The sequence below is a fragment of the Erpetoichthys calabaricus genome, chromosome 14 (assembly GCF_900747795.2).
Source record: "Erpetoichthys calabaricus chromosome 14, fErpCal1.3, whole genome shotgun sequence".
NCBI lineage: Eukaryota > Metazoa > Chordata > Cladistia > Polypteriformes > Polypteridae > Erpetoichthys > Erpetoichthys calabaricus.
Window position 1 is genome coordinate 85206734 of NC_041407.2, and position 16207 is coordinate 85222940.

The 16207-nt window shown below is 35.0% G+C and overlaps 1 protein-coding gene across 9 annotated transcripts in view; it reads left to right on the forward strand.

Moving 5' to 3' along the window:
• Nucleotides 1–15750, forward strand: part of LOC114664956 (phosphatase and actin regulator 4-like) — a 140084-nt gene extending 124334 nt beyond the window's left edge. For 8 of the 9 annotated variants that reach the window (XM_051918857.1, XM_051918858.1, XM_051918854.1 and 5 more), the window contains 7 exons: nt 84–325; nt 880–1033; nt 5931–5986; nt 7376–7437; nt 10544–10681; nt 13847–13923; nt 14331–15750. In XM_051918857.1, the coding sequence (XP_051774817.1) occupies nt 84–325; nt 880–1033; nt 5931–5986; nt 7376–7437; nt 10544–10681; nt 13847–13923; nt 14331–14346 (745 nt within the window). In that variant the 3' untranslated portion in view covers nt 14347–15750. Of the gene's footprint in view, nt 1–83; nt 326–879; nt 1034–5930; nt 5987–7375; nt 7438–10543; nt 10682–13846; nt 13924–14330 lie in introns of those variants that run through there. The other variant, XM_051918859.1, reaches the window with a different exon arrangement.
• Nucleotides 15751–16207: the final 457 nt, after the last annotated feature.

A 16207-nucleotide genomic window follows, 5' to 3' on the forward strand; every position in this document is an offset into this window, starting at 1 on the left:
GACAGTGAACATTAACAACAGACAATGCTTTAATTTTTTAACTTGTCTATGTTTCCATCTTATTATTTTTTTATTTATAAAAGCCCTGATGATGAAGAGGATGAGGAGGAAGAGGAGGAGGAAGAGGAGATTAAGTTAGTGCCTAAACCAGGGGGGCATCATGTTTATATTGGAAAGCACCTGTCTGTGACTGTAATCCCAGAAACAATTGGTCCAGGGAGTAGTGAGGAAGAGGAGGAGGAGGAAAGTGATTCTGATGCTGATGGTCCAATTCCATACAAAGATGATGACGACGACGATGATGATGATGACCCCAGCCACAACAGTATGCTGTTATATGATTAATAAATAATTACTTATTTTGAAAATGGGAATTAGTCAGTTAAGTAATATAACATCAAAATATAAGCAAAGTGCCAGATTGAATATATTTGATAAATATAATGCATTTTATAGGTAATGTCTGATTCAAGTGTATTTGAAATATATTTTTTTCTGGTTTTGCATTTACATTTTGTATTTGGTATTGCAGCAAAAATACTGCTGTTTCTTTCAGTTAATGTATCCTTTGGTGAACAGCATTATCTAGAACATTGTTTCCCATCCTTTGTGGTATCACAGCCCAGTTTTTGACATGCCAGTGTGTCCGTAATCCACGGGCGTTCCCCTACATAAATTTAATGTGACCAAACATGATTGTTAAAGTGTGGTTGGGAAGTCCACTTGATTATCAATGCTTTTTCCTTCGTGGTGAATTTAGCACAATCATCAAAGCGGGGTTGAAGAAACTTGCCATTGTATATGGGTAATGTCCATTATTGGCTTAGGTTGTCATTTGTTTATTTTTAATTAAATTCCTTTATTTTTCCCTTTCTGCAGGCTCCTTGGCGAATAAAGTCAAGCGAAAAGACACCTTGGCACTAAAGCTAAACCAGCCATCACAGCGGGAAGTGGAGGAAATGAGTGTTGTTCCCAGGCAGACCAAGGAGGAGTGGGAAGCTTTCCGCACTCAGATTGGGACAGCACTTACACGGTACAAAAAATGTATTCTGTTCCCTAGGATTATGGGTGTTAAGGGTACTTTTTTTTTTTTAACTTAAAGATTACATTACAATATGTAAAACATAATTCAATGAAAAAAATTACAATGCATTAAATCTTAACCAACACTTAAAGCCCACCACTATTCAGTTTGAAGAGCTATGTGAACAAACAAATAATTGGTAAATAGTTTCTCAAATATATTGAAACATCACAACAAAAATAAAAAGAGGCACATGCCTGGCAGACCACAAATCTATACCAAAATAACTGAAGCACACTTGTTTTAAGAATCATCCATTTTCCAAACCTGCTAAAACTTGAATAGGGTCATGGGGAAGATGGAGTCTGCCCCAGCAGGCATAGGACACAAGGCAGGAACAATTCCTGAACAAGGCACCAGTCTATCACAGGGTCAACACATAGACCCAAACACGTAGAATAATACGGTTTATTGGTATACATGGTTTACTGTAATTGGGTAATTATATCCTATTTTTATTGTTCATGTATGTCTTAACAGATAACACAGACAAACCTATAGCAAAGATGAGTCTTTTTTTTTCTTTTTTGCGTGGTAAGAGGTTGTGGATTTGCTTGATTTTTTGTTTTGTTTCAATCATAACATGATATCACAGTCTACCTACTCATGCTGTAATTTACAACCATGAGGGAGGGATGGCTGACCTGCTGTGTTGTAATTCAAAGCTTTTTGTCTCTAAATTAGTTAAACCTTTGTACAAGGTGGAAGTTTACCTAACAGAGTTAATCAAGAGCTTGTTAAACGGTAACAAACCTGAGAAAGCTTATCCTGAGCCAACTGCTTTTGGCTGCTTATTGTTCTGGTATATCTTGCCATAGATTAACAGTTTTATGATACCAAGCCTTTAAGGGTGATGTGTGATGCAGTGTGAAGCTTCAAGTCATTACTCCGGATTCACTTTCTTGTAATGAAGTAGCTTCCAGAACATCAGTGTAATGGGAGAGCTGATGCACCTCCTGGCCGATAGAAGGTATTCACAGCCCTTTGTCAGGAGACGAGGGACCAGGTTGTTCTTTTAAAATTGAGGCATGAGAGATCTGGCAGACGACGTAGTACCCTGCAGGTCAAAAGGTGGTAACATATAGTTCCCGTTCTGGAAGGAGGACATTAAAACATCGCCCAGACCATTCAATTCAATACTTTTCAAAGTTGTATAATTTGCACCTGACCAGCCTCCAGGATGAAAGACTGTTCTTTTAAACCATGATAATTGACAAATGTCAGCAATTTAGAGCACATTAACATCATCAAGGAAAAAGTAATAATCAAGTAGATTTATGCTTGTGGTTGTTTTTGTCTTGGGCATATAATCCATCACATTAACTCAAATTTAATTTATATAGTTACAGCACAATTATTTACATGTACAGTATTTCTTACTGTTGGAGCCCAAGAAACTAAGTGACTTGCTCAGCTTTCTATATTTAGAGCAGGTATGCATAGTGACACTAACATTTTATAAAGATTCTGTGCCATTATGTTTCTGAAAATTATTTTGTGTTTAAAGAAATCTTAATATGTATTAGTTGAGACAGTTACGCACAAGATACCCAAGTGACAAAGCTGAACACATTGTCTGGGAAATACTGTAAATGTGTCTTGCTGCTTGCATACTGTGTCTCTCCACACTTTATATTTAAGGCCAATAATACAACAGTGCGACTGTGAACCAAAAGACATAAAACATGACAATTCCAAAGGGACAAAATGTTTGAGCAGAAAAATGTTTTGTGACCAAATATATATATATATATATATATATATATATATATATATATATATATATATAAAACTGATTTTTGACACTTTAATGAGGAAAGTATATCAGTTCTCTATGCTGTTTATAGCTGCTACTGTAGGTGGATATTTCATGTAAAGAAATATACACATGATGAATAGAACAAATAATTTTCTATAGCTCAATAGTACAAGGTAGTGATATATCAAAAATGATGTGTAAAGCAGATATCTATAAAGTGAAGATGAAATAAGTGAATAATGTCACTACACTTCCAGGAAACTGATCCAGTAATCTCTAAAGCTGCGGCGAGAAGCTGTTATAGTGACATAGACTGGATGTCAGTAACTCAATAAACAGTAGTGCATTGGAAAATTTCAGAATATGTGTAATGAAACCAGAAAGAAAAAGACAGTTAATTGTGCAATAGATTACTAAGATCAATAAATGGATTTAATATAATGAAAGTTGTTAATTTCTTCTAGCTTTGATTGTGTCTTTTACTTTCACAAAACGGCAAAAGGATCTTTCATACTACATCACTGGTAATGGATGTAAACCCCTTAGTCACAAAAATGGTGGTGTTGCACTGTAGAGTGGGGTTGTAGTCAGACATGTTCATGTTTTCTAGGTGTGGTACAGAAAGCCCATCTCCTTTCAGCACAGGCATTTATTCTTGGGAAAATATATAATTTAAATATATATTTTGTGAAAAGACTTTGGATAAGAATATTTTCATATGTGTACAATCTCAAGACATGAATTAATATGTTTGAACATTATCTGCTTTAAAGTAGAAGTGATTAGTAAGCTTCTTTAGGAGATTTTTTTTTAAGATTACAATGTGCAATATTACCTTCAAAATAAGTGAGCTCGGCAAATGATAAGATACTGCAATTGTGGAATAACAGCCTTTTCTGTCTTCAGAAATACCAAACTTTGCACACCTCATCTCTCACTGTCTCATAAGGACTAACTGTTCATTTAGTCGCACTACAAGTATTAGAAAAGTAGAAAGGTTTTCAAATGTGAATAGCCACTTAGCTAAATAAACAATAGGCTGTTTCACAGTAGCACAGTCTAAAAATGCTTTACATTTTAATATGCATATTTGTTACATATTTATCTCCCAATTAACATTACACATTAAGGGCTTGTGTTCTAATGTGCATCATCACCAGATAGTAGCTTTTAGAGGGGACAGTTAAAAGTTGCACTGAACAATCAGCCAGTGATTATAATTGTTTAGCTGAATGATTTATATCAGTGATTTTTATATTAAAACATTTAACCCAAGTGCGTTTGCAATTCTAAAATGTCATAATTTGTTCTGAAACGCTATTCTGAAACACTCCTTCACCTTTATTTACACAGGACACCTAGCCTCTATTTAAAAAATACAAAATTAAAGGAATACTACACCCAAAAAAGTTTTTCTTAATATGTTACTCACGCCATGTAGTATGTAGTATTGGCCATGAATTTTTTTCAAGCTCATGTTTTCTTGGAGAAAGTACATAATGAAGATTCATATTCAATGGGAGCCAATGTGTGTTTCAACTGAATACCTACCTCTCCCCCTCATTCATTGGTTAAGAGTCCTGTCTTCAATTCAAATGCACAGTTTTTTAAGATTGTGTCTTTCCTGTTTTATCTTGTATGCTGAGTTTTCTGGAAGTAAATATGAATGATATTTTGGCACAAAATGCACATGTTGCATGTTTTGAGCATCTAAATAGATAACAGACATGTGGATTTTGCGGCCCAAGTTAGGAGGGAATTTTTTTTTTCCATGGACATTTTTCACATCATTTGAAGTGGAACGGAACAGGTCACCATTGCGTTCCATTTTGTCATGAACTGTTTTCTCCAATTCCCACGAAAACATTACATTGAAAAATTCCTCAGCCTCCACTTCAAACTAAATGGGGTAAGTCACATACAAAGAATGCTTATTTTTAGGTATTCCATTAAAATCAAGTAATGGTATGCCACTAACCTCCATATATCAGTTAAATTACAAGGGGATTCTTAAGACAACACAGTCTGAGAAATGTTATACAATATTAGTAAAATAAATGAGAGCCCAAATTCCCAAAAGAGCATTTAAGGTATATATAAAAGTCTTTAGGGACGGCACAGTGGGTAGCGCTGCTGCCTCGCAGTTGGGAGACCTGGGGACCTGGGTTCGCTTCCCGGGTCCTCCCTGCGTGGAGTTTGCATGTTCTCCCCGTGTCTGCATGGGTGTCCTCCCAGTGCTCCGGTTTCCTCCCACAGTCCAAAGACACGCAGGTTAGGTGGATTGGCGATTCTAAATTGGCCCTAGTGTGTGCTTGGTGTGTGGGTGTGTTTGTGTGTGTCCCGTGGTGGGTTGGCACCCTGCCCGGGATTGGTTCCTGCCTTGTGCCCTGTGTTGGCTGGGATTGGCTCCAGCAGACCCCCGTGACCCTGTGTTCAGATTCAGCGGGTTGGAAAATGGATGGATGGATAAAAGTCTTTACATAGAATCTCTTTGTGCTCTCTAAGTTAAAGAGTAATGGAGACAAAGACTATATAACTATTAATCCAAAAACCATCACTGTTGTACCAGCCACAGTTATATACAAATTCAAAACAAAGACAAGCATGATCATTTTTCAAAAATCTATGTTCACATATCAGTCATTAGAAGTTCACAATTACCCAGCCTTCTTTCTCTTTATACAGTCTCTATAACCATTTTCTCTAGAATTTGACTTTTTCATGAGAACTGTTGACACTGGGACACTGGTGCACTGATACTATCTGATTTACACCACTAAACATCATTTCTCTATCGAAATAATTCTAACACTTAAGCAAGCAACAAAAACTTCATTTTATCTTGTTCAGTAAGCTGCATTTAGGTTACTAGTCATGTCTATTATGCAGTAGTTTTTTTGCTAAGATTTATTTATTGCTATCTGCATTTACAATCCATGGGATAAATCATTTAAATATTGATTTGTTTTAGTCTGGACAGTGAGGTCTGGATTTTGAACAGGAAATGTATATATTTTGAAGTAACCTTAAGATTTGCACATTTCACTTACTATCTGGAGGTGCATAATTTGACCTTTTGTATTTTAGGAGGCTTAGTCAGAGACCAACAGCTGAAGAACTGGAGCAACGCAACATTTTGCAGCGTAAGATACTATTTTATTTTGAAGTTCCATTCTTTTAATGACTCAAACAAAATGCTTCACAGATGGATAGGTGATTTTTTTATACACTTTGTTAATCCCAGAGAGCAAATTGTTTTTTCCCATGACCTTTGGGAGTAGGTAGACTGACATTAGAACTTTCCCATAAACATTATTCAGCTTATAGTTTCCATTACACATAACAGATATCATAATTAATTTGCAACTTTGCATCTTATTTCAAAATGCAAGAACAAGATATATTTACTGTTTTGCCAGTTGCCATCTTGATTTTTTTTCTATGTAGCATTACATTAGAGTATTACAACCCTTCAATAAGCTTTTCCATTTGTTTTTTTTTTTTTGGTAACCCTCTTTGCTGGTTTTGATTTGCACTGCAACACAAGAAACAACTGGTGGCTTGCAGTGCTGGTCAGTAGAGTTTACAGAAATGTAACATGCTTAAAACATGTGTTTCCACACAATAGAAAGAAGCAGTGGAATAATTTTTCATTATTGCTTAAAATGTAAACTGAGAGCACAGCGATTGATGCATCCCATGGACACAATAATAGAGTCATGTCCAGTTTTAAGCCAAAATCAAGCACTGCACAAAATATGTGTTGAAGAAATTAGTACTTAATAAAATTAATTTAAATAAAATGTTTTTAATAAAAAAAAATTCTGGCAAAATATTGGTAGTGAAAAAGCCTTACTTAACCGCAGTTATTCTTTTATATAAGTAAAATGGTAATAACAAATATTTGTCCATACTGACAAATGCTGATGCCTGAAAAGATATTAACCAAACATCTAATGTGGAAAAGTACATGTGCACAACCAATAAATGTCACATGATGATCTGTTCTTTTTAAAAGACTGCCAGGTGACAGAGCTAGAATGAAAATTCAGAAAATTAATTTTGAGTGGTTTACAGAAGCAGATAAAAGGATTTTTATGTCAAGTTCCAAACTTTAAAAATAGTACAGAAGTGATGAGTGCCCATTAATTTGTGCCTTTTTTCTTAGTTATTAGTGACTAGTTAACTACCTTACCTTGATAGATGGATTGATGGATTTTAATAAGTAAATGGTTTTCACTGTATCAATGCACTATACAGTACTTCTGCCAGTTTGCTTGTAGCCCATTCTAAACCTTCTATATGTTAATTTATTTTATCAAAACCAAAAATCAAGCTGTAAGTATATATTTTTTCCAGTTTCTGCACCAAAAGCAAATACTTGTCTGTCTCAAATGCCTCTAGACCTATTGTATTTTTGTTTTTTTATAGTCATAGGTGCCTTTGTTATGTTTGTTTTTGTGTGTGAATGATTTTGTTATGAGATCTTTCAACAATTTGCATTTGATGTTAATGGGTATTTTTTGCCTCAGCAAAAAATGAAGCTGACAGACAAGCAGAGAAACGAGAAATCAAGAGAAGACTGACCCGGAAGGTAAGAATCACTGATTATTGTTTTATCGTGCTGCTATGTTTTTTGTATTTAGACATTGGGATATTTCCCCAAATTACAACAATCTATAGAGTCTTTCAGTATACAGTGATCCCTCGCTATATCACGCTTCGACTTTCGCGGCTTCACTCTATTGTGATTTTTTTCTCATACACGCTTATGTCACTACGCATGCGCTTTTTGAGAACTTTTATCTAAGCCCCATGATGGCTCCTAAACGTGCTGTTTTTTCTAAGCCTTCTGACAATGAAACTAAGCGCCGGAGGAAGATGCTTACCATCTAGGAGAAAGTGAAACTCTTGGATATGATCAAAGATGGCAATACCCTACAAAAGCCTCCTCACGCATATGAAAAGACAGCGCCAGCAACTGCCTATCAAGATGTTCTTCAGCCGCGCACCCAGACACCCACTCCCTACTCCTAATACTCCAACGACGCACCTGCTGAAGATACTGCACCACCTTGTCACGCTTGGGTCACAGATTTGCACAGAGACACAGGAGGTTGTAGAAAAAAAAAGAACTTTATTCAAAGCACTGCAAACAAACATTTGTTTAAGTTTAAGCTTGCTCCATGACAAGTCAGAGATGACAGTTCCGCCAGGAGAATGTCTGAGAGAGAGAAACAAAACAACCAATTCCAAAGCTGAGAGGCGCTGCACAATACTTTTAAGTAAGCGGAGTACCGCGTGAGAGGTTTATTGCGCGTTATAGCGCAAGTAAGAAGGGTAAGGAGCAATATGAAGGTAGACTGTCAGCTGTTTCAGGGGTTTTCCCAGGGGCGTCTGTGTCCTCTGAGGGTGCGATCAGCGCTCCAGTTTACAACCTGAAGACTCTCCTACTGAGCTTGTGCCTTCATAGGTTAGTGGTTGTGTGTAAGAACTGTGTGTGTGTGTAATTAAATGTACAGTACAATAATAATAATGTGATATTTGTAACAGCTAATATGTCTTATTTTCTCTTATTTTGTCTAATATATTGGGTAATATGAGTGTAATGTTGACTAAAGGGTGTTATTTCATGTTTAGAGGGCTCTAATAATGTTAAAAAACGTATTTAGAAGGTCGTAAACAGGTTTTCTATACTGTAACTGCGAAAATAATTTGATTTATAAATAAAGAATCCTACTTGGCAAAAATTCATTTATCGCAGTAGAGTCTGGAACGGATTAACCGTGATAAACGAGGGTTCACTGTATCAGAAAATACTAAAATGCAATTGACCTGGGTTAATTCCCCCATACATGTTCTTCCTAGGTCTGTGTGTTTTCTCCTCTTAAATTTGGGACTCCAGACTAGCCCTACATGAGTATCTGTGTAAACTTTGAATATGTTCTGTGATATTCTCGCTTGTTATGTTGTTTGTACCCACCCTTGTGTCAGATGCTACTTATATACTGTAGGTTTAGACCATATAATGGACTTGTACATGGTTAGGTGGAGAGAAATACAGGAAGCCTAGCAATATAGTATTATTTACTATACGATGTCAAGAAATAATAACATGTTTTATATAGCACCTTTTTCTATACCCAAAGTGCTTCATAAAAATGAATAATGGTACAATAGGAATAGAAACACAGAAAAAGCACGATAAAAACACATGAAACCAGTGTCAGAACATTAAGCACCTAGTAAAAGAAAAGTGCACGATAAACACAATTCTAAGACAGAACCAAAAACAATTAGCAGGAATAAACTGCATAATTTTGTAAGACAATAAACAAATGACATATTTTCAGATTCTACATACCGCCATAAACACTTGAAATGAGAGAATGAGAAAGAATGTCGCCATAGGTTAAATGCTTTTCTGAACAATGTGTTTTAAGTTGATTTTGAAAAGATTGAATTGAGTCAGCAGGCTGGAATACTTAATTGAGGCAAACAGGACTGTAGTACTGTAGCAGGTTAGTGTAGTCTGGTGCAAGGTCATTTAAAGCTTTATAGTTTAGAACCAGGATTTCATATTCTGTCTTACAAGGCACAGTCAGGGAAGACTGAATAGAGCAGGCACTTTGTGTTGAAGGTCTGAATGATGATGCTTGTGCAAAGTTTTGAACCATCTGAAACGAGGATAGTACATTAGTAGAGAGTTACAGATCTCCATGCAGGATGTGATGAAAGCATCACTTCTCTGTATCAGAAAAGATCATGTGGAAAAAGTGATGTGTTGCAGAGGTAGAAATAAGAAACTTTATGCGAGTTGAATAAGTGAATAATCAACAATTACACCAAGATTGCTTGCAGAAGACAAAGGTGTTATAGTATCACCAGCTAGACTGAATGACAGGGATTTCTTTTTTAACAGCCAGCATGAGTTAAGTCATTGTAAAGAGTTGTGTGCCAGGAGATCTCTGATGAATATCTGCTTTTAACACTGAACTTAAAATGAGCATCATCTGAATAAAAATGGTAATCCAGTACAAATATTATGGCCAAGGGGAAGCATATATAATGCAGAAAGTCAAAAGGCCAGGGACAGAGTCTTAAGAAACCCATTGTGAGACTGGCACAAAGCTGGACGTGCTGCAGAAAGTCTGACAAACTTTTACCTGTCAGTTATATAGGACTTCAACCACTGGAAAGCATTGTCAGAGATACGGTGGGTAGTCTCTGTTGTGGATAGTAGAATATTATGATTTTTATAGTATGCGATACTACACCAATGTCTTAACTGAATGAACTTGCTTATTTGTTCAGAGTCTGCTGCATTAAGTACATGGTTGTCTGTTCTAAGCAGTGTAGTTTCATGGAAGTGCCGTGCACTAAAAACTGACTGAAAAGGAAGCCACAACAGACCTAAGAACTTTAGACAGAAAAAAATAAGTGAGTACCAGCCAGGACTTTAACAGAATATACATTCTTGGCTGCAGTTAATGCATCTCTATAAGACCTTTGATGGCCAGCAAAGCTAGTCTTGTGCCACAGTCTCAAGCTGTTGGGCAAATTCTTCCATTGATTGTGGCTCAGAATTATACCCAAGATCCAAACAATTTTCTTAATATCTGATAAACATATAGTTGAATCTATGTTGCATTTTAACATTTCTAACATTTTCTCAATGTTTTTACTACTTTTCTTTTCAGCTTAGTCAGAGACCCACCGTAGCAGAATTGCAGGCACGGAAGATCTTGCGCTTCCATGAGTACGTGGAGGTTACAGCTGCACAAGATTATGATCGCAGAGCAGATAAACCATGGACAAAGCTGACTCCAGCTGATAAAGTAAGTATAATTTCTTGGTTACTTTTCTTTACTATTTGTTATTTTTCTTCCTTTTCATGGAATTTATGATAATTTCAGGCCTCTTGTATTTTTAATGTGCTCTGCGTAACTCTACAGAGCATAAATCTAATTTTAGAGGAAGATTATATGTGAACATTGATCTCCCATTCTTCATGGCCCTAGCCTAGATAAGCAGGTTCACAAAACAGATGGATGAATGAATATTTTTGAGAATTGCCTTTAGCCTCTAAGAAAAATAGTGTTCAATCATTACTAATGCATTACATTTTGTATACTTAAGTATTCTCCATACATTTTCCAGCTTGCAGTTATTTTGACTGGACAAGTTTAATGGTGGTATGGATATGTAATCTTATTTGATCAAAATCACAATATTTTGGTCATAAAAGTGTATTATCTCAATTTATGTATGGAAAAGTAAACATCTATTGATAACCTAGTTCTAAACCTATCACAGTGGAAACATTAATTTTAAAAAGCCAACACATAAAAATGACAGAATGAGCCTACTGTATATCAAACTGAAATGCCAAATTTCACACCACTTCAATATTTTACAATTAAATGTCCATTTCTTAAGTGAAATTTACTTGTAAAACATGCAAATGTTTCAAGGCAAACAAAGCCTTCTTTTTCTTTGCATTTCAAAAACCATTGAAAAGCATTTAATAAAAGAATGTCATCAGTTTTTAAAATTTGTTGTTTTACAACAGTTTTATAATATCTATGAAGATAAAATTTGAATATGAAAACCTTTAAGCCTATTAGTAATAGCCACATTTCCAAAAACTTTGTATTGCATTGTTTATTGTTACTAAGATGCCATACTTCTAAGATCGTTACATTTCTAGGGCTAAAATCTTTGATGAATTTTTTTTTAAACAATGCATGTTTGTTTCCTGTCTTGTGCCCAGTGTTGGCTGGGATTGACTCCAGCAGACCCCCGTGACCCTGTAGTTAGGATATAGCGGGTTGGATGATGGATGGATGTTTCTTACTTGTTGGACGTGATAGAAAATATTGTGTTATGTTTGATTTTGTATTATTTGTTAAGTATAAGAAATTTATAGAATGGATAATGTAAAACTGATTCTAGGGATATCCTCAAGAGTGGTAAAATTAAGTGAAAATCTGTGGAAGTTGAATAATTAGAATCAAAGGGCAGGAATATTGTTTAAAGGTTTCAGAAGGAGAAATGCTGGCTGCCTAGGGGCAGTGAGTAGAATGAAATAAATTGCCATCATTTCACATGGAAAAGATTAGTGCATTTAAACATTGAAATATAAATATATTGTGTAGGTGAGGTAACTGATTACAGGAATAAGGAGTACAAGGTTTTGTAGTTTTGCCTTTATAATCTGACATATGTACAGCGGATTCAGGTGTGAGCACAATTTGGAGTTCCACGGTAGAGGATCAAAATCCTTACATAAGTGAGAAATTTCAGGTTTTTTTTTAACAAATTTACAAGTCTTTCTAAAAAATTATTTTGTTTATAGATTTATTATGGGTTAAATCAGTGGGCAAAAATGGTATATTTATCCATTAAGAATGAAATCTACAACACAAAAAAGTGTGCAGAAAGTGAAGGGGTCTGAATACTTTCCGAAACAACTGCAAAGTAGATTGTGGAATGATTTTCTATTACATATTGAAATTACTCAATCAAGCACCTCTTGAAGATGTATTTATTTACAAAGAGTCTCTGGGCTGCTTACAGGTAGACGTCCAATTGCTGTGCTGTCCTCTTGGGTACCTGCAGCTGTATGGACCTAAGTGACTGTCAACAGCTTCAACTTTCTTGTACTTCTTGATTTTCAACTAATCTTAGGACTGACTATATAATGCTACACTTCTTCTACTTTAAATTTTGTTCCCTGTTGCTTGTGAACTTTATACTTACTAATCACTCACATTATATGTTTGCTTTTTAAGTCATGTAGCATACAGGCCTGTGCTAAATTAATAGTTAATGGAAAGTGCTACTTAACTTGCGTTCTGTTAGAATATAAGTGAGCATTGTATGTAACATTCCTCTCCACCACCACTTCATCATTTCTTGAACAACAGTTCTGATGTATACAGTACACTGTTAAGATACTGTTTGTATGACAATGTATGTGTAGACGCTGTATGCACTGTATATGTATGTACAGTATATATGTACTGTATGTATGTATATATTTTATGTATGTATTTATGAAATTTCCCCCAAAAAAATTTTACGAGTTACAGTAATTCCATGTTAGTCACTGTCAAAATACTTGTCTTGAGTTTCAATAAACTTGTCCCAGTGCTGCTTCCATTCCTAGAAAACTTTCATATACTCATCTTTTGTTGCTCTGCCTAGAGCTTTCTGCAGTTATTTTCTGAATTTCTTTTACAGTAGCAAGCAGTCTTCCCTTCAGTCTCAATTTTACTTTTGGGAACAAAAAGAAGTCACAGGGAATGAGATCTTTTATATTTAGGAGCTGCAAAGTAACAACCACATTGTTTTTGGTCATTGACTGACAATGTGGTGTGTGCAGATGCACCAGCATGGTGCAGTGGTTTGTGCAGATGCACTGTTGCGGTGTCAAATGCAGTTTTGCATGTGCGTTACTGCTCAAGATGCCCTAGCAGTTCAGTGTAATATTGCAAAACTCTTTATTTACAAGTCTGTAAATATATAAATAAAAAAAGATCATCCTTGTCATCTTGTTTGATATGACCTATGAGGATATTTTCAAATTGGAGAAAGAAAATAGCTGAAGTACTCTCAAGAATAAATGTCAGAACTAAGCACTCAGATCAAATCAGCAGAATGTCACTTGGCAGACTGATTAACAAGATTGTAGGCATACGATACCTAGCAGCATATTAAATAATTGCACCCCACTCCTGTGCTATTGACCGATTCTGAGAGTTTTTGCCCCCCCCCCCTTGTATATGCGTGTGTGTAATATATAGTAATTTTTATAAATATTTTGTAAGTCAATCTTTAATTGATTAATGTTTTAAATTAATGTAGATTAATACTCGTAGTTTTTTTTTCTTGATCCCTTTTTAATCAATAAATAATTTTACTTGTTTACTTAAAAATTAGAACATATGTCAAAATGATGGCTGACTATGATTGTTTTGTTTTTAATTTTGTATTTGTAGGCTGCTATTCGAAAAGAGCTCAATGAGTTCAAAAGCTCAGAAATGGAAGTTCATGAGCAAAGCAAAATATATACAAGGTAAGTAAATAATCGTTTACTTGTGTAGGTTTTATCATTTTTATTTGAGATTTATTGTGTATTTCATAGAGAACACTTTCCATGATAACACACGTGAATGGAGCTACCAGCCTATTTAAAGACTTATTTTTTGTTCTTATGCAGTATGACAGGCCAGATTACATTGCACTAGGTCAAGCAGTAGGACAGTTTGCAGATTTTTTAGAAAGAGTACTTTTTAATTTTAAATCTTAAAAGTGCTACAAAATATGGTACAGGTGCTTTAGTTTTAAAAACTAGGCATAATTGTATATTACAATTAAATGTACTGTACATCATAATAATTAGTAACTAAAATATTTATTTGAAGCTTCATAAAAAAAAGTTTATTAAGTGTGCTAAATGTTTTGTTTTATTTCTCTTGTCAGATTTCACCGGCCTTAATTATGTCTCAAAACTGGAACTAAAAGCACTTGCACTCCAAATCCTGCAAAAAAGAATTTGGTGTAATGTGAGGGACTGCCTTTCTGAATGTACTTTTATCAAGAATCCTTGAACATTTTTGACTTAAAAAAATAAACACTTTTTAAAGGAAGATGCTGTGTTTCCCTCTTGAGAAAGGATAATATTGTGCCAAGAAAGCTGAAAGAAGAGGCGAAGCTTTCAAAAGCGGATACTGTACTCTTGAGGATACACTGTGTTTCCCGCAACACAAATCAGGATTCTTTTGTTCATTGTGTATCTCAATAATGTCTGCTTATCTCTACTGTGTACAGTCTTTTTTTTTTTGGTTACTTTTAATTTACTTTTGGAGCAATTCTATGTAATCAGGAAAACCTTGAAGAAAGTGCACTGGAAATACTTGTATATGAGCTGTAATGTTTTATAGCAGGGTCAATTATGAATAATACTCATTACTCATCAAAGTCATTACCCATAATCATAATAACAAAGATGCAAATAGCAGTATTGCACAGAAATGTATAGTAATTATACATATCTATTTTTACAGGTGGTGGTAGATGAGCATGAGGAATTTTTTTTAATTTTTTTTTTTATTTACACATCACTACTGATACATTGACTATTTGTCTTTAGCTTTGTAAACTGAAATAAAATTGTGGTTTAATATTTTGTTGCCATCTTCCCAAAATTAGGAGATTGTTCAGAGTTTCAGAAGACTACAAAGCAAACGTTCTGCTTGTCAGGTGTAGTCTGAGCCCCCCTACCTGTTTGTAACTTTTTTCGCTTTTAAATGGTCAGTCTGTTTTGCATTGTAACTGTAATGAAGCAGTTCTTTCAAGGGAAGCTTTTTTTTTTAAATTCGCATTTGTTTTAGTTTCATCCTCTCAATCCCCACTATCTGTAACTTTTTTTTTTCAGTGACAGTCACATTTTTGCTGCCCCTACCCAGTTTCAGACAAACAGGTGTTAGCTGAAAGAGATCTTTTTAGATTTATTTTCTGTCTAAAACTATATGTTTAATATTGTTTTGGTCAATATAAAGCCAGTTTTTTTTTTTCACCTTTAATTTTTTTAAATAATTGTGCTGTAAATCTCGTCTTCCAAGTCAATGGGAGGAATCTTAAGAAGTTTTTATTCTAATAAAAGTGTTACTGGCATTTTCTTTCCCTTTTTAAAGCACAACATATATTAGACCATTTGATGACACTACTTAGAATTGTAGGCTGACTTATGTGCCTCTGGTGTATTTTAATCTCATGGATGTATTTTTTTTTGTATAAAAAGAAAAACCTAAAATGCATTATAGAATTTTAGAAAAACTGAGGATTTTTTTTATTTAGAAATTTGATGCTATTAAAATAATTAAAAGCTTACAAAAATGTTCATTTCTGGCATTGTGGTTTGTTTTTCATGCTGCATTAATTTGAGTTGATTATCTGTCATTACTTAGTGACTGGTCCTGGTGGGCTGCAGCAAGTGCCTGTTCTCAGGTCAGCCACTTGCTGCTTCACTTAGCCCCCCTTTGGTGTTAACCCTCAGCGTCTCCTGGGTCCGGAATTCAATGTAAAAACAGTTATGCCTGAATTAAGCATTTATGATCCGATGTAAAATGTGGAGTCTAAATAATGTATTCTTCTCCTAGGACAACATCTTTTAAGCATACAAAACCATGAAGTGTGATGTGTTGCTAAAAATTCACTTTCTGCCTTCACACTTAGACTTATTCCCTGAACAACTTGGTGCAGTAAGTGATGAACGTAGAGAAAAGTTTTACCAGGGCAATAGAACAATGAAAAAGGGCAAGTGGAATCCATCAGTGCTGGCCAGATGAAAGAGAAAC